The sequence below is a fragment of the Coturnix japonica genome, chromosome 10 (genome assembly GCF_054131305.1).
Source record: "Coturnix japonica strain WE chromosome 10, WE-NBRP24, whole genome shotgun sequence".
NCBI classification, from domain to species: Eukaryota; Metazoa; Chordata; class Aves; order Galliformes; family Phasianidae; genus Coturnix; species Coturnix japonica.
In genome coordinates, this window is record NC_140672.1 from 2,885,497 (window position 1) to 2,909,623 (window position 24,127).

At 53.1% G+C, this 24,127-nt stretch overlaps 1 protein-coding gene and 1 long non-coding RNA gene across 2 annotated transcripts; one reads left to right on the forward strand and one right to left on the reverse strand.

Moving 5' to 3' along the window:
* Positions 1 to 727: 727 nt before the first annotated feature.
* GFRA2 (GDNF family receptor alpha 2) lies at positions 728 to 22,526 on the forward strand. The gene is made up of 9 exons (XM_015883177.3): positions 728 to 1,159; positions 4,706 to 5,020; positions 8,775 to 8,858; positions 12,037 to 12,385; positions 19,236 to 19,345; positions 19,428 to 19,568; positions 20,080 to 20,255; positions 21,129 to 21,182; positions 21,419 to 22,526. Exons 1-9 carry the CDS (start codon positions 1,120 to 1,122, stop codon positions 21,551 to 21,553), a joined length of 1,404 nt encoding a protein of 467 aa, XP_015738663.2. The 5' UTR covers positions 728 to 1,119; the 3' UTR covers positions 21,554 to 22,526.
* On the reverse strand, positions 11,204 to 12,379 carry LOC146759135 (uncharacterized). Its single transcript, XR_014932357.1, has 3 exons — positions 12,243 to 12,379; positions 12,025 to 12,142; positions 11,204 to 11,471 (listed from the first exon to the last, which is right to left on the reverse strand). It is a non-coding gene; the product is annotated as an uncharacterized LOC146759135 (long non-coding RNA).
* Positions 22,527 to 24,127: the final 1,601 nt, after the last annotated feature.

Consider the following 24,127-nt stretch of genomic DNA (forward strand, 5'->3'; position numbering starts at 1 on the left):
ATCCCATCCCATCCCATCCCATCCCATCCCATCCCATCCCATCCCATCCCATCCCATCCCATCCCCATCCCACCCCCATCCCCATCCTCATGCCCATCCTACCCCCATCCCATCAGACCCCAAGACCCCCCCCAGGTCCCTCCATCCCCACCCCCACGGTGCAGGGACCAGGGCTCAGGAGGGTGAAGGGGGATGGGGGGAGATGGGGGTCTACACCACCCTGGGTCCCCCACTGTGCAGCTTCAGGGGGATGGAGAGGGTGAAAGGGGGAGGGATGGGGGCACATGGATGGGGGGATATGGGGATGGAGGAACACTGGGACATGGGGACTGTGGGATGGAGGGATGGAGGGACAGGGGATGGAGGGATGGAGGGATGGAGGGAGGGAGGGGTGGGGGGATGGAGGGATGGAGGATCACAAGGACGAGGGGATGGAGGGATGGAGGGAGGGAGGGATGGGGGGATGGGGGGATGGAGGATCACTAGGATGAGGGGATGGAGGGATGGAGGGATGGAGGGATGGAGGGATGGGGGGATGGGGGGATGGAGGGATGGGGGGATGGAGGGACGCGGAGGTGCTGTAGGAAGCAGAGCCGGGTTGTCCCCCAGCCTCGCTCCGGTCTCATCCCCGTCCCCATCCCTACACAGAAGGGCGGCGGAAGGGCGTCCTCTGCCTCGCTCCCCCCTCGTTGCGCTGCTCGTACCCCGCGGAGGGGCGGAGAGCGGCGGGGGGGGCCGGACCGGGGCGGGAGGGAGGGAGGGACGGGCGGCACCGCCGGCTCTGCCCCTTCTCCTCCGCCGCCGGCGCTCGGCGAGAGCAGCGGGGCCGGGGGGCTGCGGGAGGCGATGATGATGATGATGATGATGGGGCTGCGGGAGGAGATGATGGGGCTGCGGGAGGCGGCGGGACGGGGCTGAGCGACCCCGCAACGGGCTCAGCGCACCCCGTGTCTCTCCTCGCCCGGATTTGGGATCTACCTGGAGGATCGCGTTGGGATTTATCATCTCGCCTTTTCTTCCTTCTTTTTTTTTTCCCCACCCGCCCCTATTTTATTTTTTTATTTAATTATTATTCCATTTTTTTTTAAACGCACGTGGAGGAACTCGTGGCTTCCTAACATGATTTTGGCCAACGCCTTCTGCATCGTCCTCTTTGTAGGTGAGTGGCACCGGGGGACGGAGGGCAGCGGGGCGAGTCCCCCCCTCCTCTCCTTAAGCCTGCACCGGGAGCACGAATCCAACCGAGGGCAGCTCGATTTTCCCCATCTCCATCCAACTTAAAGCGGGGATCAAACCCCTCTTTACATCGCCGTGGAGCAGCCATAGGAGATGGGCAGCCTCCCACCCCCTCTCCTTGCAGCGCTACCTTTGCATTTTGGGCTCTGCTTTCCCCTCTTTGCTGCCTTCGTTCTCCCCGGTTCCTTGCGATGTTTTGTAGCTCAGCGTTCGGAGTTGAACGGGAAAGTTGAACCGATGTGATTCGTGTTGAGCTCAGGGAATTGCCGGCCCCGATGCTGCGATCCTTAACACTCTGATTTAGATCGTTGTGAGCTTTATACCGGAGCTCCGGCTTTATACCGGAGAGCACCGAGTCTATAGGGCAGCCAAAAAGCAGCGGAGGGAAGGGAGAAAAGTCAGAGGCCGAAGGGTGAGAAGGGAGGAAACGAGAAAAGTGCGTTTTTGTCCTGAAATCCATAGGATTGAGTTGCGTGCTGCGCTCCAACACTCAGCCTCCATCCATCCCACAGGGGATATAACACATCATAGAGCCTCCATCCCATCGCTCTGCTGCGAACGGAGCTTTGAAGGGGTTGGGAGAGGTGGGTTTCGGTGCATTGAGATCCGGGTGGAGCCCCCCGTGTGTGCGGGGAACCTTCGGCACCGCCGGGGATGGATGTAGAGCTGCGATGTCCCCGTTGTGACATGGGGAAGGACAGCCGTGTTATTGGGGGGGTGCTGGGTCCCGTGTGGGGTGGGAGGAATCCGAGCCCTGATTTGGGACGTCCTTTTCTGTAGGGATATGGGGAGCGGTGGGGCAGGGAGGGGAGGGTGTTTCCCAGCCAGGCAGTACGAGGTAGGGGGGGATTGGGGCTGAAGGGGGCTGCTATGGGGCAGCGCTGGGGATGCTCCTTGTGCTCAGTGTCTGATGAGGGGCTTCCATAGGTCGGGCACCTCCTGGATGCTCACTTCGGGGTGTGTGAAAGCCGGACCCTCATCCTTTATCCCTATTCCTTGGGGTGGGTAGGAGGGAGCCCGGCTTAAAGCATCCGAGCTTTCCTCCCGAAGAGGCAAAGAATCCCCTTTTTGCTCGTGGATAACAGCGAGGCTTCGTGCTCTTTGGCAGCTCCTTTTATTTATCGCCAAGTTGTGAGGATAAACATTCACCTCCCAACGCTGCCTGAGCCCGGAGGTCTCCGGAACAGCCTCCAAAAGGAAACGTGCTTTGCAAAGAGGGGAGAAAAGAGGCTGCAGAGCTCAGCGTAGAGCTTGCTGAATGCCGGAGCTTCGTGCATCCCCAGCAGCACCACGGGGACGGCTGGGATGAGGTTGAAATTCTCTGCAGATGTTTAATTGATGCGAGTTTAAAGAGAGAAGAGCTCCTCCATCCCGACCTCAGCGCTGGGGGGAGGTTTAAGGGGGGGTTTGCCCTGCTTGGAGGTGCTATAAGGTGGTAAAAGAGCCTCATTGCCTTCTGATCCAGCGGGTTTAGGGCCACGATCTGTGCTGCCAATAGGGGATGGGGATGAGCTGCGGGTTGTGCCCTGGGCTGTGCGGGGTGGATTTAATGCTGAGCTCCCTGCCTGGCACTGCTGGATGCTCCGAGGATGAGGATGCTCCGTGTGTCCCCAGCACCTTTTGCATCGTCGCCCTTCCTGCATCATCCCGACGTGCTGAGCAAGGAGGTTGGGAGCCGGAGGAGAGAAGCTCAACACCAAGGGCGTGCAAAGAGGCTTCGTGGCATCAGCAGAAAAACGTGCAGCTGAGCTTTGGGTTTGCTCAGGAGCTCAGGAAGGATGTGCAACCGGACTATTAGGATGGCTCTGCACGTCCTAAAGCAGCAGCGTGTCCCAGTGTCCAGATGCAGCTTCCATTTGCAAGGATGAGATGCCGGCCCCGTGTTGCTCGGAGCATCACAACCTCACCCAGCTCATGGCTCATGTACCTGCCCACCTCAATGCTTTCCTGCCTCGGGATTGGGATGCCACGGTGTGCAGCCCCCTGTGTGGAATATAATGGTGACTGGATGTGGTGATGGCCGCGTGCATTGGATGTAACGTGGGATTTCACTTGGATGGAGCCCAGCAGGATGGATGGCATCACTCCATGACCGGATATGGGGCAGCAGATGTGCTCCATCATCATTGCTCCATGATCTGCATAGCCCTCAGTGCCCCATATCCCCCCCCATAGCCCTGCACTGGCTCTATGGCTTTCAGCTGGGGATATGGAGATGCCCACGAGGCCGAGTGGACACAGGTGGCCCTTGTCACATGCCTGTAGGTGTCACTGTCCCCACGCGGTACCCGGCCGAGCTCGGGGGCTCGGAGCTGATGTTGGTTGATCCCAAAGCAGCACAATGCAGGGCACCAGGTGGGGTGTCCCTCTATGGGGCGGTCAGTGATGTCCTATAAACCTACAGTGCCCATCTCCTGGCTTCCATCTGCCTGTGGTTGCAGGTGGGCTCAGGGATGGGGGGAGCTCTGCGTTCTCCTCCCCATCCTCATTGTGGCTTTGGAAACACACGATGCCATTGCAGCCCATCCCTGGGTCTCTATGAGCAGATCCCGGGGTTGATACAGTGGGAATGATTTGGGAAGCAAAATAAGCCCCCACAACAGCAAAACCCAACTGAGAGCACAGGGGAGGCCTTTAGGAAGGGGAGGGCATGGGGCTGGTGGCCAGAGGAGGCGTGTAGGGCTGGGGCTGGAGGATGGTCACGTCCCATAGGGGCCGTGCTGGGGGCACAGCTTACACCACGCCAAGCCACAGCCCTGCCAAGCCTGAGAGCTCAGAACCATGAGTCAGATGCCCTAAAAATCCCGTGGCAGGGCTGCAAAGGCTGAGCTGACAACTAAAAACAGCAGCAAGCAATGGGGGGGGATGGGTTAGAGGGGGGGTCAGATCCATGCGCTGCTTCCCTCGGCTCTGCAGTGTGTTGTCTCCCCATCACCAGGGCTGGGAGCACATTGTGTTTTGTTGTTTGCTCCCAGTGTGAGCAGACAGGCCCCATGTCCTCGTGCAATGTGCTCACCCCATTCCCATCACCATGTCATTGTGCACGGTGCTATAGGGGCATAAAGGTTGCATGGGATCCTGCTGCTCCCTCCAGCACATCCAGCACATCCAGATGTGTTTTGCAGGCCCTCCCTGCCCATAGGAGACACAGAGGCATTGGGAGGAGGTGGAAGGATGTGTGGGGTTGGGGGGGAGGCAATGGGGTGTAATGGGGCAATGGGATTGAATGGGACGTGCTCTGTTTCTGGAGCAGCGCATGGTTTCCAAAGGGCTGAATGTGATGGGAATAGTGACCCTAAATCCCTCAGTTATGGGGACAGGATCAGCCCACCCTCCTATAACATATATAGCACATATGTTATCACTCCTATAGCACATAGGGCAATGGATGGGGTTGGAGATGGTATAAAGCCCTCCCCTTCCAGCCCCCCCCCCTCACCTCTCTCTACCCTCATCTCCCCATGTTCAGATGAGACCCTCCGCTCGTTGGCCGCCCCCCCATCCCCCCCTGGGCAGGACCTGCAGGGCTGGAGGGTCCCGGTGGACTGTGTTCGTGCCAGCGAGTTGTGTGCAGCCGAGGGAAGCTGCAGCTCCCGGTACCGAACCCTACGGCAATGCTTGGCTGGACGGGATCGGAACACCATGCTGGCCAACAAGGAATGTCAAGCAGCCTTGGAAGTGCTGCAGGAAAGCCCGTTGTACGACTGCCGGTGCAAAAGGGGCATGAAAAAGGAGCTTCAGTGCCTTCAGATCTACTGGAGTATACACCTCGGGCTGGCCGAAGGTATGGGGGGGTTAGGGGGGTTTGCATGGGGTTGCATGGGGAGAGGGTGGAGGTGCTGATAGTGAGGATGCTCTGCCCTCATTCCACCCTGTAACGAGGTTGGGGACCCTTCTCTGCTGCTCCAGATCTCGCTTGCCATAAGGAAATAAGGTTTTTTCCCCCATGGATTTGAGCAATCCCCGTGTCTGCCATTCCCATTATCGAGCACCCTGAGTTCTGCAGAGCTAAAGGGCAGCTGAGGGTTTCCTAAGGTCATTTCCCCATCCCCTGATCTTCACCCTTCCCACTGAGCCCAGCACTGGGATTGAGGGCCCTGCAGCACCAGGATCCCCCCTGGGTGAAGAGCTGGGTGCCCCCATATACCCCTCTAACCTTACTCAGAAGCTGCAGGATATCACAGCCCTTGGAGGCAGTCCTGATTGCGGCCCATTGTAGGCATAAATCAGAGACTGGAGCAGTGCAGGTAATTGAAATTGGATTTTGCCAGAGCAGCATTGGTTTGTTGACGGAAGGCAGCGTTATCTGCTGCCTTGGAGGCAATGGGGCTCAGCCATCACCCCTATGTGGTCGCTGTGCTTTGGCCTAATGTTGGGGGCTGGGTGGTTCTGAGCCACCTCCTTTAGATTTCAAGGGGCTCAGTGTGATCTGGCACAAGAGCATCCCATCCTGGTGGGGGGCAGAGCATCCCTTTAAGCTGGATCAGTTCAGGAACTGCTTCTAATTGCTCTGTGCCCTTCATTAGCAGCCTTCATTCAGGAGAGTCTCAATGGAGGGGTCTCAATGGTGGTGGGATAACAGTGTCCCATTCTGGATGAGGGGTTGGGGCTGTATGCACAGGGCAGGGGATGTAACAGCATGGAGCCCAATGCAGGGGCTGTAACACAGCATAGAGCCCAATGCAGGGGCTGTAACAGCATAGAGCCCAATGCAGGGGCTATAACACATCATAGAGCCCAAAGCAGGGGCTGTAACAGCATAGAGCCCAATGCAGGGGCTGTAACACAGCATAGAGCCCAATGCAGGGGATATAACACATCATAGAGCCCAATGCAGGGGCTGTAACACATAATAGAGACCAATGGAGGGGCTGTAACACATCATAGAGCCCAAAGCAGGGGCTGTAACACAGCATAGAGCCCAATGCAGGGACTGTAACAGCATGGAGCCCAATGCAAGGGCTATAACACATCATAGAGCCCAATGCAGGGGCTGTAACACATCATAGAGCCCAATGCAGGGGCTGTAACACAGCATAGAGCCCAATGCACTGGCTGTAATACAGCATAGAGCCCAATGCAGGGACTGTAACACAGTATAGAGCCCAGAGCAGGGGCTGTAACACATCATAGAGCCCAATGGAGGGGCTGTAACACAGCATAGAGCCCAATGCAGGGACTGTAACACATCATAGAGCCCAATGGAGGGGCTGTAACACAGTATAGAGCCTAATACAGGGGCTGTAACACAGCATAGAGCCCAAAGCAGGGGCTGTAACACATCATAGAGCCCAATGGAGGGGCTGTAACACAGCATAGAGCCCAATGCAGGGGCTGTAACACAGCATAGAGCCCAATGCAGGGACTGTAACAGCATGGAGCCCAATGCAGGGGCTGTAACAGCATGGAGCCCAATGCAAGGGCTATAACACATCATAGAGCCCAATGGAGGGGCTGTAACAGCATAGAGCCCAATGCAGGGGCTGTAACACAGCATAGAGCCCAATGCAGGGGCTGTAACACAGCATAGAGCCCAATGCAGGGGCTGTAACACAGTATAGAGCCCAATGCAGGGGCTGTAACAGCATAGAGCCCAATGCAGGGGCTATAACACATCATAGAGCCCAAAGCAGGGACTGTAACACAGCATAGAGCCCAATGCAGGGGCTGTAACACATCATAGAGCCCAATGCAGGGGCTATAACACATCATAGAGCCCAAAGCAGGGGCTATAACACAGCATAGAGCCCAATGCAGGGACTGTAACAGCATGGAGCCCAATGCAAGGGCTATAACACATCATAGAGCCCAATGCAGGGGCTGTAACACAGCATAGAGCCCAGTGCAAAGCCCAACCTGGTGCCTGTAAGAACTGAGCTGCTCCCCAGCCCTTGGGCATCCACTGCCATTAAGTAGCTCTGCTTCCACTCCTGGAGGTTAATTGCATCTCGGTGAGCTCAAGAAAAGTCCACTGCCCTTCTAATGCTGGCTAATTTTCCTAGCGAGCAGCAGGGTTCGGCTGCTCCTTAATTATTTATTGCATCGGCAAAGCAATATAGCGAGAGGTTACAGCGTTTCCTAAATGCACTTTAATCAAGGTGCAATTTGTCATCGGGGCTTTGGGAAACCCAATAGAACGGGAGGACCCAGAGCTCAGAGCACACTCGTTTCCCACCAGCAATGAAAGCAGCATCCCCTGCCCCATAGAGCATCACCCTGCCCATAGGCCCTATAGAAATCAATGCTATGGGGCTGCTGCTCAGCCTCAGGTCGGGTTTTCCAAGCCTGGCCATTGATTTGGTTTATGTGTCCATGTTTGTATATATGTGATGATTCTTTAAACCTTGTGGCCGGAGGGGTTGGAGGAGATTATTTCCTATGGTGGGAGCTGCGGGCTGCTCTCCTTATATCACCTTTTGGGGCTGCATTGAGAGCAGGGTGGAAAGCATTGGATGGCATTGCTTTGCTTTGATTAAATGCTTTCTTTTTTTCCATGCAAAAATGGAAAAGAATGAATAATCCAGCACTGAGTGCAGGCCCCAAACCTCACCCCAAGCCCTGCACCGACCTTCTACAATGCACACAGGGGATGGGCTGAGACAAATCCAAACCCAAACCCAAACCCAAACTCAGACTCAAACCCAAACCCAGACCCAAACTCAGACCCAGACCCAAACCCAAACCCAAACCCAAACCCAAACCCAGACCCAAACCCAGACCCAAACTCAGACCCAGACCCAAACCCAAACCCAAACCCAAACTCAAACCCAAACCCAAACCCAAACCCAGACCCAAACCCAAACCCAGACCCAAACTCAAACCCAAACCCAAACCCAGACCCAAACTCAAACCCAAACCCAAACCCAAACCCAAACCCAGACCCAAACCCAGACCCAAACCCAAACCCAAACCCAAACCCAGACCCAAACTCAAACCCAAACCCAAACCCAAACCCAGACCCAAAACCAAACCCAGACCCAGACCCAAACCCAGACCCAAACCCAAACCCAAACCCAGACCCCAGGCCAGCACTGAGCTGAGCTGAGCAGCCCCATATGCCCCCCCCCAGCCCTACAGAGCCCCCCATAAACCCCTTTTTGCTTTGCCCTTCTCTGGCTGCAGGAGGGAGATGCTCAGGGTGGCTGCGCTCTTTCTCTTTCATTTGCTTTTTGGGGTCTTTGATTTGCTATTTGTGGCCTTTGAATTTGCTTTTTTGGGTCTTTGATTTGCTTTTTGGGGTCATTGATTTCCTTTTTGGGGCCTTCTGTTTTGCTTTTTGGGTTCTTTGATTTGCTTTTTGAGGTCTTTCATTTGCTTTTTGGGGTCATTCATTTGCTTTTTGGGTTCTTTGATTTCCTTTTTGGGGTCCTTCATTTGCTTTTTAGGTTCTTGGATTTGCTTTTTGAGGTCTCTGATTTGCTTCTTGAGGTCTTGAATTTGCTTTTTGGGGCCTTCTATTTTGCTTTTTGGGGTCTTTCATTTCCTTTTTGGGGTCTTTCATTCACTTTCTCTCCCCTTTCCTCCCTGCCCCACTCCAGGAGAAGAATTCTACGAAGCCTCCCCCTACGAGCCCATCACCTCTCGTCTCTCTGATATATTCAGACTGGCTTCAATTTTCTCAGGTAACCCATCCACCTCTTCATCCTCTCTCACCCACGAATCCATCCTGCAGCTGAGCTTTGTGGCAATGAGACCATGGCACCTCCATCCCTCCCTATTCACATCTCCTCCATGCTTTGGGTATAGGAGAGCTGGTGTTGAGGTGCAATACCTGCTGTCCCAGCCCCAAAGATGCTTCTTGAAGCCCCTCTTGGGAACCCAAACCCCACACGGGTCCATTAGGAATTTCCTTTCTGCCATCTATTTCCATGACAACCCTCTTGCAAATTTAGGTCAGCAGCTCCGTGCCTTCTCCTTCTCCTCTCAACCTTCAGAGCCAGATGGGGGCTATGGGGGCTATGGGGACCCCTCCACACCTCAGAGGACCCTTTCTGCCATTGCTTGAAGGGTTTGGGTGTTCAGCACTGGAGGTGATGCCCCCCCTCCCCTCCCATCTTTTTGGATTACATTACCATCAAGGAAATATTTTAGCTGCTGGAAAGTATGAGAAGCGGAGTGTCTGGAGCTGGGGATTAAACGCTCAGGGGTTGATTTATTCATAAAAGCAAAGAGAGAGCAGAAGGAAACCTCTCTCTGCCTTTTGGGGAAGGGGAATGGGATGTTCCGCCATGGCCATAGGGGTGGGTTGGCTGCTCCCATCCCAGCCCTCCTCCATCCCACCCCTTATGTAGGATCTAAGCAGGGCTGGGGGTGATCCAACCCGGAGCCCTGACCCGCAGCCCTTGTGCTCAAAGCAAATGAGCTGCTCCTGTTGTTTCTGGATAACAAGGCTGAGCCAGCGCGCTGCTAATTGCCTATGGGGATAGCGGAGGGATTACATTACCCTGCTGGAAGGAAGGGGATGGGGAAGCAGGGAGCGATGCTCTGTGTGGGTATAAGGGGGGGAGCAGGAGGTTGGGGAGTCCCGCAAGGCAGAGCAGCAGGTGAGGATGCTCGTTGAAATAGCAGAGGCTGCTGCCTGAATGCAAAGCAGGAGCGGGGAAGGAGGGGGAAACCTCAGCTCTGGTTGCTGGCACGAGGGGGAATTGGAGCAGCAGGATCAAGTGCATCGCTCAGGGCTGAGCGGGGAGCGCGGATCGGTGCCAGGGTTTGCCCAGCTCTGCCTTTGCTTGGAAGCTTTGGGATCGCCCCATAAAAGCAACGGGCATCATCTGCTTTCCTCACCCCCTCCTCCTTCCCCGGTCCCCATCCCATACCCAGGGGGCGGCTGGTGGCCCCGTGTCCCCCATGGCTCCGCATCCCTCCTTCCTTCCCTTTCTGCTCATGAAATTTTCATGCTTGTGCTTTATTAATGAGCTCCCCAGGAACGCCGCGCTCCCGAGCAGCCGCTCCATTAACATGCAGCCGGGTCCCTGCAGGTCCGGGGTAGGGCAGCAGATGCTCAGGAGGATTAGACAGTAAGTTGCACAGGAGCCCACAGGTGCTCCATGAAGCCCAGTGCTGAGTATGAGCTGGTTTGGAGCAGGAAGGAGGGCCACCCTCCTGTTCCACTGGCGTCAGTGTCATGAGCTGCCTCCATCCTCTGCTAGAGGGAACCCATTGCATGGCAAGGCTGCTGGGCTCCTGCAGTCCAATTCAGGCCCCATCCCCATCTGGGGGCTGCAAAACCCTCCGGGTCTCATCTTTGCTCTTTGCTCCCCCTTCTCACAGCTTTATTCCTCTCATCTCCAGCTGAAACATCTCTCTTAGCTCAGACGACCTTCCTGCTTCTCGCGCTACTTTTCAAGGCAGACCTGCTTATAAATCATATATCATAAGGAATCACTTTAAGCATGTCATACCGAGCCCCTCACCCTGCTCCCTTGTGGAGCATTCACTACACAGGTGACACTTGGTGGCATCCTGTGTGCAGCTCAGGGATGCTGATGGGTGTGCAGATGGGGTTAGATATGGGCTGTAGGAACTGGGAGTTTGTATGGGACAAAACCAAGGGATGGGTGTTGTGCTTTGACTTTTAATTGGGATCTGTTAATGCAGGTGGTGCTTGTGATCATCAGTGCTGAGATGCCCACAGCAGCTGGGATGCCCACAGCAGTTGGGATCCTCATATTGGATCCCAACATTGGATCCTCACATTGGGACCCTCCTTTCATAGTGGGATCCTCATCCATGTTGGGATGCTCAGAGCAGTTGGGATCCTCATCCATATTGGGATCCTCATCCATATTGGGATCCTCATCCATGTTAGGATGCTCACAGCAGTTGGGATCCTCATCCATGTTGGGATGCTCGGAGCATTTGGGATCCTCATCCATGTTGGGATGCTCAGAGCAGTTGGGATCCTCACACAAGTTGGGGTTGCTCTCACCAATTGGGATCCTCATCCATGTTGGGATGCTCCCACCAGTTGGGATGCTCACACCAACTTTATTTAGACCTCCAGAACTGAGACCAATCTGGTCCTGTACTGTCCCAAAGTGTTCCCTGTGCTGTGAGCATCACTCCATGTGAAGCAGAGAGAGGAGGGGAGCAGCACTCTCCATTGCACCTGATTGCTGTTTGTTAATTAACAGCGCCCTACAAATACGCCTGGTAGGGAACTCTCCTCAGTGCCGTCATTTGTCTTTGCCAGCGTGAAGCAGGAGACAATGGAAGAGTCCACAGAATTGGCTGGGCTGCGCAGGAGAAGGAAATTAGGGGAGAAATTGCTGGTGCAGTCAGGTGACTTTAAAATAGCACCTGGCCTGCCAAGGGCAATTCATCATTTTGACAAAAAGAAAGAAAAAATCAGCTCTTGTTCCCGCTCGGTGGTTCAGCTCCACCCGTGCCCTCCTCTGTGTCTGCTGATGGTTGGGATTCCCAATGGTGTGGGATGCAGCTCTGACCCCATCCATCCCCCCAGGGATGACCTGGATTTGGGGGTCCTGGTGGGGGCTGCCCTGTGCAGCTCAGCAGATGGTTCTGCTTTAGAGCAGGCTGGATAATTAATAATTATTCTTGGAATAATTAACTAGAGAAAAACAACCACTGCAAAGTCACCGTGTGAGTTACGCGCTGGGAGCTACTTGACCTTTATGCACTGGCTGCGAATGGATCCTTTTTGTGCTAAAGGACCCTTCCCATGTTGGAGGAAGAGCTCCAGGGGTGAAAACCTTGTATGCTCTGCAGCACTACACACCGTCCCCACCTCCAAACCCACGTCCTGCTTTGCCATCACCCCCTTCTCACCTCTCTTTGCAGGAATGGACCCTGCCACCAACTCCAAAAGCAACCACTGCCTCGACGCGGCCAAAGCGTGCAACCTGAATGACAACTGCAAGCGCCTGCGCTCGGGTTACATCTCCACCTGCAACAAAGAGATCTCGGCCACCGAGCACTGCAGCAGGAGGAAATGCCACAAAGCCTTGCGCCAGTTCTTCGACCGCGTGCCCAGCGAATACACCTACCGCCTCCTCTTCTGCTCCTGCAAGGACCAGGCGTGTGCCGAGCGCCGGCGACAAACTATCGTCCCTTCCTGCTCCTATGAAGACAAGGAGAAACCCAACTGCTTGGATCTACGCAACGTGTGCCGCGCCGACCACCTCTGCCGGTAATGGGGAGTTGGGGTGGATTTGGGTCTGTCATTGCGTGGCTCTTGGTGTCATCTTGAGTCTCCTCCTGCTGGTTTGGTGTAAAGTGAGGGAGGCTCGTGGCTGTGGTTGCTTATGGAGGGGTATTGGGCTGGGAGGTGGCCTGGAGTGTGTAGATAAGGCGGCTGTGTTGTAATTCACCCTAATTTCATCAGTCCAAGGGTTTGGTTGCTCCTCCCCCACATTACACCCTGTGTGAAACATCTCCTGTTCTTGTTTTCGCTCTATAAGGGATGTTTCTTGTTCTTGTTTTCGCTCTATAAGGGATGTTTCTTATTCTTGTTTTCGCACTATAAGGGAAGTTTCTTGTTCTTGTTTTCACTCTACACGCACTTTAAAGGCCAGAGTTTCTCTGGTAGGGGATCCTTTTCCTCTAGGGAAATCCATAGGGTTTGTGCAATCTGAGCTTTATTTAGTGTGTTTTGTCTATGACTTCCGTATTCTCAACTCTTCCACAACATAAAAGACAGCAGAATGTCATAGATTTGAAGCATTTTGGGGACGAGTGCTTCCCCCATTGGTGCCACATCTATTCTTTTTTGCACTTAGTGGTACAGCAACGTCTCCAAAATGCACGGGGTAGGAGGAGGCAGCAAAGACTGAGAGCCAGCAATGGCTTCAGGCTTTAAGGTGGGAAGAAAGCAGAGGGGAACACTCACTGTAGGTGAGGGTCAGAGTGTGGTTTGCTCCATCTCCAAGTTGTGGCTAATTGACCTTTCCTTAAAATGAATGATGAAGGCAGAGAGCTCTCCATGGCGGTTACAGTGCCGATACCCAACCAAACCCCATTGCTGTGCTCTCAGCATCCCCAGCATAACCTCATCCGTTTTCCTCTCAGCAGAGCGAAGTCGGGGCCGGGGAGGAGATGAGGCTTCTTCTCTATTATGAAACTCATTATTCATACAGCAAAAATCCTCCTGGCCGCCCCCCAGGCCCCAGATCATCCACATCAAGAAGTTGTTTCCTACAAGGAGGAGGGTCTCGGTGCCATCAGGGTGATGGAGGTTCCCGCAGCCCGGTGGTGAAATAAATAAGAGTGTTCAGGGTCCTCCTCTGGCTGCGTTCAAAGCGTGGGAATGTGGCTTTTTATCAAAAAGTAATACAATACGCCAATGTGTATGAATAAAAGATAGCAGGGCTGCGCTGAGCCGCGGCCAAATTAATGGCAGCACCTTTCCGTCAGCGGGAGACGCTTGCTCAGGAGTTTGGTGCCACGGAGGGGAATAACCCATAACATCAGCAGCTCTGGGGCTGTTTGCTCCATAGGGAAATGCATTTTTGGCAGCAATATGGAAGCGCCCGGATGGGGAGAGGTAGATAAATCCAGCCTTTATTTGTGGGGTATGCTGTGTGGAGCTTTACTTTCCTCTGAGCTGCTCCATCCCCTTGATGGGACGGAACAACCCAACCTGGGTTGCACAAAGGGTCCCACCCCATCCCTATTGAACCCCATTGTGGGGCTGAGGGTCTGTAGGTTGGTTTGCTCCTGGCTGTGAGTAGCTTCCATGCAGCACTGGGATGCAGGAGGGGTTAAGTGCCTTCAGGGCAGCCAGGGATGCTGATGCTCTCCCCCTGGGGATGCTGACGTGCTCCAGCGACTCGCATGACCTCAATGTGTTTGCAGCTGTGAAAGCACTTTAAAGCTGCGACCTATCTGGGCCAAACCACCTGAGCTGAACCCTCTGCAGGAGTCAAAAGGAAAGGATTTGTTTCTCAGTCGACATCGCTTTACAAAACGACACAGGGTTTTTGCCTCTGGTGATGTCTGGGATGGGGAGAGCTCCGGCACACCGGGTTCATAGCACTACCCTGCTGTTATCTCAGCCTGGAGCCCTCTCTGTACAGCACTGTGCAAGGGATGCTCTGCAAAGGGGCAGCCCTGGGGCCATGAATTCCTCCCCATGGGCCTCCCAGTCCCCAAGCTGAGCTCCCAGGGTGCAGTCAAGCCCAACTCGCTGCAATTTGTGCAGCTCTTTTGTGCCAAGAAGCTTTTCCCAGCGCGGCGGCGGAGCCTGACAAACTCCCCGAGCTTTGTGTCTGATTGCAACGGACAGGTTTTAGCTCCCAGAATATAAAAACCTTTTTGCAAAACACTAACCTCAGCTAAGGGGAAGGGGAAGGAGAGGGGAGGAAAAAGAGCTGATTTCAGCAGCTGCAGTTTGCTGTATTTTTCATCTTGCATCAGCAAGTCGGGAACACAAATAATCTGGTCTTATATGCTTCACTGATGCTGGTGCTGAAGAATTTCCCTGCCTCCGCTGTAGCTCCTCAGCATCCAAAGGCAGAGCGCTGGTGTTCATCTGCCTCAGTTTTCTCCATTTCTCAGTGCTTTCCAGCAGTTTTTGTGGCTGTGGATGAGGGGTGGAGGCAGCAGCACCCCTATGAGCAGCAGCAGGGTTTGCTTTTGCAGAGCTGGGCTGGAAATGATCCCGTTCTGGCCGTGTTTTGGAAGCTGTGCAAAGCCCTGGAGAGGGGAAGCATTTCTTCCTCGGGGGTGGGAATTTGGCTCCGTATTGATCCAACAGGAACAGCACGCGTTCCTTCAAACATTCACACCCTCTGTTTAGCACCAAGTGCCATCCATAATGGATGTTACCTCGATAAGCAGCAGAGCAGCCGCTCAACTTTCTCATTACTGTGTAATGAACAGCTCAGCAACGCGGCTCAGTTGTCTGCATCCATTTGGGGGGGGATGGGGGAAGAACAGTCCTGGGTTTATCAGTCACTCTGGGAGTGACACAGGGGGGCAATGAGGTCCCAATGGGGTCTTGTGTGGGATGTGGAGCAGTCAGTAGGGTTTTGAGTGGGACACGGTGTGGTCAATGGGGTCCCAGTGTAGTCTTATGTAGGATATGACATGGTCAGTGGGGTCCCAATGGGGTCTTTTGTGGGACATGGAGCAATCAGTAGGGACTTGAATGAGACACAGCGTGGTCAGTGGGAGATGGTGTGGCCCATGGGGTCCCAAGGGTGTGGACAGTAGGAACCCAGTGTATAATATGACAGGGGTCAGTGGGGTCTCAATGGGGTTTGAGTGGAATATGGCACGGTCAGTATCAATGGGGTTCCAACAGGGTCTGGATCCAACAGGATCTTGAGCAGGATGTGGAATGGTCATCGAAGTCCAAATGGGGTCTCGCATAGGACATGTCATGGTCAGGGGGGTCCCAGCAGCACAATGCAATAACCTATGGAGAAAGCCTCTTAAGTATCAAGTCTATAAGGGCTGGTGGCTGTGGCTTCCCACCAAAGGAAGGAACAGAAGGAACAGAGAGGAGGGAAGAGGAGTATTGCTCCTTGCACCCTATGGGCACCCATGCATGGAGGCAGCCAGCAGCAATCAAGGCTCGGTGGCCGCCTCGCTCAAGGCTAAGCACACTCTTAACAAAATAAGTCAATTCACACTGAATAATTAAATAGAGAGCCTTCATAAGTATTGACTTAATGTGACAGCAAGTCTATACTGACTCAGGGTTTGCTTATGTAAACACAATCTCCTGTTCGGCTTAGTTAGCAGTTCAATGAAATAGAACAGTCCTTCAATTAAAATCAAATGATGCGTGTGTTTAATTCTTCCCTTCTCTTGCCGGGTAATGATAGGGTTTGAGCATAGGCAAGAGGATAAAAAAAAGCACATCATCATTGAACCACTCTTATCTGTGATGAATCAAAACGCGGTGGCCCCAAAATACATCTGGGTGAAGAAACTTCTTGCTTAGCAGCTCCAAACTCAGCCCTATTCCTGCCCATCCAGCCTCAGTTTCTCTCTCCTTTTAGCTTTTCTTACCCTCTAATTTGGGGTTTCTCCTGTGTTTATCAATGGAGAATGGAGCAGCTGAGGGCAGATGGGGCTTTTCCATGTCCTGCTGGGCTTGTAGCCTTGTGAGCATCCGCTGCCAAGGGGTGAGACACGATCCTGCTTCACATCTCAGCGCTGGTGTCTATTAAACCCATTTTTCCTCGGTCCCTGTAAATTGCCTGTGAAAAAAAAAACCCAACACGTCTTTGAGTAATCTCGGACATTTTCTGCATGAAATATTCAAGAGCCTGATACTGTTTGCTTTGATGGATAGCGAGTTATCACCAGCACAGGGCTCGGGTATCATATAGGCATGCGGTGATGGGAACAATTAGCACCCAATTAGGCACCTTGCATCTGTTGCGGGGCTTTCTTCTCCCGCTTGGAAACTGTGATGTGCCAACAAGCAGAAAGAAACCCAACTATCAAAGCCCATTGCTGGGCAGGAACCTTTGAATATCAGAGAGAAGGCGTCCTGCTGGATCCCTGCACACAGCAATGAGGGGAGAGCAGAGGGATGGATGGGCTGCTCCCTGCAGTGGTTCCCAATGAGAGGGGGATGAGCTGCCGCAGTGAGTCCTTGTGCTCCAGGCTGGGTCTTGCAGAAGGGCTGGAATGGATCTGAACATGATAAATGCAGGTTCCACTATGGAAGGGTTGGCTTGGAGGGGGTTTATCCTGAAGGGGGTGGGAGACGTATAAGGGTCAGCTGGAAAAAGCAGTAGAAAACCCTTAGCATCACTCACATCCTCCTACCCAGTAATCAAACCTTCTGTAGATGCATCAAAGGGAAACAGCTTGGAAAGGCCAAACTTTGAAATCCAGTGCTCAAACTGGCTCCGGGATGCATAAATATAGAAGATGATGGGTTTTGCTACTCCCTTTTCCACTCCTTCGTGTCCTCATGGCTGTGTTTGCTGCCTCCTGTGCTGACCCCAGTGGGCTCTTGGCCGAGCCCACCTGCCACCCTGTATTAACAAGCCAGCACTTGGCTTGTATCCCCCTCCTCTTTCTGCTCAGCTGCACTTGGCTTTGGCTCCATCTCCCTTTCGCCCAGGCACTTAAAAGCAGAAATCTGAGAAGCCATGGGCCGCTTCCAGCAAGGTTTATTCCTGGCATTTAGAACCTCATCCACCGACTGCAAACTCATTGTATGCAACGGAAAGAGTGACATCTGGCTTGGATATTCTGGAAAGATTACCAGCTGGCTTGTCATGTATTATGAAAAGAATAACATTTGCCTTAGAGGATACTACAAGCCAGGAGCAGGGCCCCAGGGATCAGCATGACAAATGTCTGTGGCACTCCGTGATGAACTTGCCACAGTCCTTTAAGAGAACTGACGTGTGTTCGCCTCTGATTTGGGGAGAGGAATCCATCTCCTGCAGAGCAAACGGGGAGGCCAAAATCCCTCCCAGCAATGGAAAGCATGGAAAGGAGCAGGGATGGAGCTTTGCTGCAGCGCTAAACCCACGTGGGCTCTCCGTGTTGCAAATGGAAGCAAGACCCCAGCTTTTCCCATGCAAGCGAGCAGACATCCCCACCTGCAAGGAACAGAGATGTTGTAGCACAGTGGAAAGTAAAGCAATGAGGATTTGCTCAAATGCAACAGCTGTAGGCACAGAAATAAAGGAAAGAAGCTGCTTACCTCCAGAAGGACTCAGGTACACAGGGAGCTCTAGGAAGGTCCCCTTACCTCCACTGCCAACCCTTAAATGAGGGCTGGTAAGGGGTGGATCCTGGCTCCAGCCCTTTGGGTCACTCAGTGCATTGCATTGCATGCAGCTGAGCTCCTTTGGGTTGGCCCTGCCTTCCCACCAGCTGCTCCATCACTGCTTCAAGCCACAGCATTTCAGCTCCAGGTGCACTGCTGCTATTTGTCAGCACTCCCCATGTGTTATAAGGCAATGGGGCTGCATCTACCCCCTCCTTCCCCTCAGTGCATTTGGAACCCACAGCGCTGAGAAGCATTGGATAAACACAAGGTATTACTGCAGAGCCCTTCTACCTCGTTCCATCACCGCTTCATTTGTTCCTCCATTTAATTTGATCAAAAAAAAAACCCAAAAAACCTCCCGAAAACAAATCATTCCTATTTAAAAAACAACACCATTTCCAGCCTTTGCTTCCATCAGTTCTTATGGCTCCAGGCAGGTAGCGCGGGATGATTCAATCACTGCTTGGACAAAGATGACATTTAATTAAGAAGGAAGGGAAAGGAAGGAAGGAAATAACGTATGCCTCCTTCTTTCTATATGACGCGCGGGAAGAAGAGCGGAGGAGATTTGCTCTTGTGAGATGCGAGGTCTCATCTCCGCTGTCAGATCCAGCGTGGGCCACAGCTCAGCCTCACAGCCATTCATTTGGAGGCTGAATCAATGGGGAAAGCTCTGTGTCCTGCTGTCTGTCCATCCCCTCCTCCATCCATCCATCCCTTCCTATTCATCCTTGTGCTTCCATCACACGATCCATCCATCCCAGGTGTTGTGCTGGGCGCTATGTGGTTTTATTTGGTCTCTTTTGGATCCATCAGCAATGCTGGGTGACCGATACACCCACATATCAACACGTTTCCATCCTGCTCTTCAATACCTAGAGGAGGGCAGTAGGCTCATGGGTCCATCCCAATCCTGGGCCCCCCCTGCTTTGCTTTTTACCCCATCTCAGCCACAGAAGGGACAAAAAATATATATCTCTCATATATATCTCTCAACCTCAGGCACTTTAATTGCACTCTAAGCTTTAACGTTTCAAAGGGAGATGAAAACAAGCAGTCAAATTTTACAGTCGTGTAATGATGCCGGGAGCAGCGCGATGAGACGGTGACGTTTATGGGATGTCGGCAGCGCGGTGATGGGAATGGGAATGGGAAGCAGCAGCAGGGGATGGAGATGAGTGTCCCATGGTTCACGCAGCTGCTGAGCTCTCCTCTATCCCATTTGGTTTTATGTTTTTCTTTCACATTGCAGAAGGGTGAAATCCTGTTCCTTCTCCTTTCTTTCTGCCCCCAGGTCTCGGCTGGCTGATTTCCATGCCAATTGTCAGGCTTCCTTCCAGTCTCTGACCAACTGCCCTGGGGATAACTACCAGGCGTGCCTGGGCTCCTACACAGGGCTCATTGGTGAGTGCTGGGATGGGTTGATGAAACTCCTTCCAGCCACAACCTCTCCTTCATCTCTCTTCCTCTTCCTCATCCTGTGCAGGTTTTGATATGACGCCCAACTACGTGGATGCCAGCACCACCAGCATCACCATCTCACCATGGTGCTCCTGCAAAGGCAGCGGCAACCTGGAGGAGGAGTGTGAGAAGTTCCTGCGGGACTTCACCGAGAACCCCTGTCTCCGTAAGGCTCTACCCCATCCCATCCCATCCCATCCCATCCCATCCCATCCCATCCCATCCCATCCCATCCCATCCCATCCCATCCCATCCCATCCCATCCTATCCCATCCCATTCCTTCCCATTCCATCCTCATCCTATCCCATCCCATCCCATCATATCCCATCCCTTTCTTTCCCATCCCCATCCCCATCCCCATCCCATCCCACCCCACCCCACCCCATCCCATCCCATCCCATCCCATCCCATCCCATCCCATCCCATCCCATCCCATCCCATCCCATCCCATCCCATCATATCCCATCCCTTTCTTTCCCATCCTCATCCTCATCCCCATCCCCATCCCATCCCATCCCATCCCATCCCATCCCATCCCATCCCATCCCATCCCATCCCATCCCCATCCCATCCCTTCCCATCCCATCCCATCCCATCCCATCCCATCCCCATCCCGCCCCATCCCATCCCATCCCCATCCCTATGTCCACATGTCAACACCTTCTCCTGCCCTCAGGAAACGCCATCCAGGCCTTCGGCAATGGCACTGATGTCAACCTCTCCCCCAAGAACCCCTCGCCTCCCATCACAGTGCTGCCCAAGATGGAGAAAAGCCCTGCCTTGCCTGATGATATCAACGACAGCAACACCATGTACGACACGAGCATCATCACCACCTGCACCTCCATCCAGGTAGGAGCCCTGCTGCAGGCTAAAAGTGTTGGTGCAGGGAATTGTAGTATCATTAAGGCTGGAAAAGACTGATAGGATCAGCAAGTCCAACCATCAACCCATCACCGCCATGCCCATAGGATCACAGAGTCATTAAGGTTATAAAAGACCTCTGCAGTCATTAAGTCAGCTGTCAATCCATCGACACTGAGCCCACCAAGATGTCCAGCTCAGCTCAAGCCATGAGCACTGGACATGGTCTGGATGAATTGGTACCCCATGGCCACCACAATCCTTCTCCAAGCAGCTCTAGAGCAAAGCTAATGCTGTGCCCACTGAATGCTGTGCACAAGGTCAGGGATGAGAGCACTGCCTTCACCCACACAGTGTCACCCATAGGCAGCCTCTCATTAGACTCAACACGCTTGAGTAACCAGCTCTGCTGTGTTCTGGTTAATGGCTCTGTGCAATGATCAGTGGCTCCGTTTCACTGCCCCCCGGGTGCTGGGGTAGGAAACTGGGAGCACTGGGGCTGAAGTGCAAGAACAGGAGGATCTCCGCTCTACTCCATGCTCAGGGGCTGCTCTGAGCCCCACTTATGCCCTTGGCTTGGTCAGGATGAAAACCCGTTACGTTCCATGTGGTTTTGGGCAGTCTGGAAAAGATGTTTTCCTGTATCTTGCTGCTTTGCTCTGGGATGGGAGCAGGACGGGGGCATTAGTTTCAATGGGGAGGATTTGCAGCAGGTTGTGGACCTGGGGCTGAGCGCATCTTTGCAGCTTCACTTTAGTTGCAAGAAAAAGCACCATATAAGTAATGAAGTACATAGCAAAGATGTAAAGGGTGCAGCCCTGGGTGCATGAGTGTGCCCTGAGCCTCCTTTCTCCCCTCCAGGAGCACGGACAGAAGTTAAACAAGTCCAAAGAGCAGAGCCTGTGCTACTCAGAGGTAATTTGGGGCAGAGGGAAGGTTGGGAAGGGGCTCCGGTGCTACCAGTAGCTGCAGATGGGTGGGGACCAGTCAGCAGCAGATGGATGGGGACCCAAAGGCATCCTCCCACGGATGGTTGTTTTCATTGCTTAGCAAGCCAAAACCAAAAGAGATGTGTCCCAAAACTGAATGATTCCACCCCAAATTCTTAGCGAGCTGCTGATCCCTGCTGTTGTCCCCCTCTCCCCCTTCAGACCCAGCTGACTACGGACACGATGCCAGACCAGAAGAGCTTTGTGGACCAGAAGGCAGCAGCCAGCAGCCGGCACCGGGCGGCCCAGATCCTTCCAGCTGTGCCCATCGTGCTGCTGAAGCTGCTGCTGCTATAGGGACGATTGCCGCGTCTCAGCTCGGGAGTGCTGGGCTCACCTCGGGGCTCCAGACTGCAAGCGGAACACCAGCGATGCCCAAGGCCAGAAGGACCCTCACAGTGCTGGCAGACTTTGGTGGTTTTCTTTCTTTCTATTCTTTGTTTTTTTTGTTCTTTTTTTGGGGGGGTGGGGTTGGCCTTTTTGGTTCATTTTTCTGCCACGTTGGGTTTCTACGCTCAAACGCGAGCCCAGCAAAACCCACCCAGGCATCCACAAAGGGGAAGCAGCGTGGTCAGCAGCACCAGGGAGGGGTTAAAGGCAATGAGAAGAGCTCTGGGATGGGGCTGTCTGCAGGGCCACCAACCCATTGTGCTGGAGGGACCCGCTGTGGGACATGGGACATTAGCGCATCGCCACGGTGCCATTGGGGCTCCTTTGGGCACAGAGTGCGCTATACCGCTCCATGTCATCCCCGGGATCATTTTATTTCCATTCCAGTGGTTGGAAAGAGTTTGAAAATCAGAAAAGAAACCAGTATTCAAACGGCGTGAGGTTGTCCTGCTCTTTTCTATCTGTCACTCGGAGGGGGAGATTGTCCTTTTAATTATATCCCCCCCCTCACTTTTCTTTCTCTTTCTTTCTATCTTTCCCACCTTCATTCCATTGGATTTGGGTTGGAATGGGATCCGACCCCAGGCTGTGGTTGGAATCCTCTGTATGTTACTCAGTTTTCTTTGATATATACATATATAGTGTATGTATATAGCGCTCACCTATACCTACGGATATGTGTGTATATACATCACCATATACATCTACAGCGTGGCTTTCTAACATTCCCTTTCCCCTTTATTTTACCAAAAGGAAGCTCTCAAACTGCGAAAATGTATTATTGTAAAGTTTATTTTTTTTAAAACGATGTCTATAATGGAAATTAATAATAATTAATAATAATAATTAATAATAATAATAATAAAAGAAGAAGAAAGAACCGAGAGGAAAACCAAAGCATCACCCCTATGGGAGGAGGGGTCTGTGTCCCATAGAGCATCCCAAGCCTTGATGCTGCACTGGGGGGTGCTCAGCTATAGGAAGGCACAGATTTGGGTCAATCTGCCTGTTTGGCTTTGGGAGATGAGCAAACAAGCAAACATTCCAAAGGAGCTGATGCGTTCTCATGTGGCAGCGCTCTTTAATGTGAAATAACTTTAAAGCACCTCATCCCTCTGTGCTGCTTTTATTCCCCTCCCCCTTCCCCAGTGCTTAAAACCCAAATGAAAGGTTGAAATTTGGGTCACACAAAACCTCACGTTCCTCCCCATCTCCCCTCCCCTATCAGAAGCCCTTTTCCCACCTTGGTGCTTGCAGCAGCAGCACCCACCTGCAGGCAGCTCAATGCAATGGGGCTCCAATGGCTGCCGAAACCCCCACTGCAAAAAGAGGGGCAGATATTCCCCTTTGCAAAGCAGAGAGTGAAAAACACGTTTGATGTGCAAGTTGGCACGGGGAAAATAAACATGTCATGTCTCTCGCCGAAGCTGAGCTGCAAACCCAGGCTGCTCTTTAACATATTCTCTCTTCTAACAGCCAGGAAAATGACAGCTCTGAAATAGAGAGCCAGATGTGCTAAGCAGTTTGGCACCGAGGTAACAGCAGCACATCTTGGCTTAGGGGGGTTGTGAGGGGGTGGGGATGGGGGTGAGCCCAGCCAAAATGAGCCCTGGTTTGGGTATTTCTGCAGCAGGAACAGCGTGGTGATGCACGACGGGAATGGCCCTGAGCTCCTCTTGGCTGGAAACACCCCAGGCTCCTCTATTGCTTCACTGTTCAGATGGAAATCTCCATTCTGATGCCCCATCTGCCAAGTGTTTCCCTATCCTGACCCTGTGTGTCACTCTGATGTTCCCATCTCCCCGCTCCCTGCAGTCCTTGGGGGCTCCATTGGCACCAGACAGCATCCAGGCTGTGGTTATGGGCATCAACGTGGGCTTTGATGGGCTGTGCTGGGTCTGAGGTGCAGACACTGTGCTGCTGTGGGATGTTCACATCTATGGGATCTATGTGACCGATGGGACCTGTGCAGTTTTGGGACTGATGAGACCTATGGGATCTGTGCACTTGTGGGATGTATGGGATCTATGGGATCTGTGAGATCTATGCACCCGTGAGATCTATTGGGGTCAAAGGGATCCGTGAGAACTATGGGATCCATGCACCTATGGGATCTGTGAGATCTATAGGGCCTATGAGATCTATGGGATCCATAAGATCTCTGAGATGTGTGGGATCTATGAGAGCTATGCACCTATGGGATCTTTGCACCTATGGGATCTGTGAGACCTATGGGATCCATGAGAATGATGGGATCTATGGAACCTATGGGTTCCATCCTCCTATGGGATCTATGGGATCTATGGGATCTGTGAGATCTATGCACCTGTGGGATCTATGGGATCTACAGGATCAATGGGATCCATGAGATCTATGTACTCATGGGGTCTATGAGATCTACGGGACGTATGAGATCTATGGGATCTGTGGGATCCACAAAATCTCTGGGATCTGTGGGATCTATGAGAGCTATGCATGTAT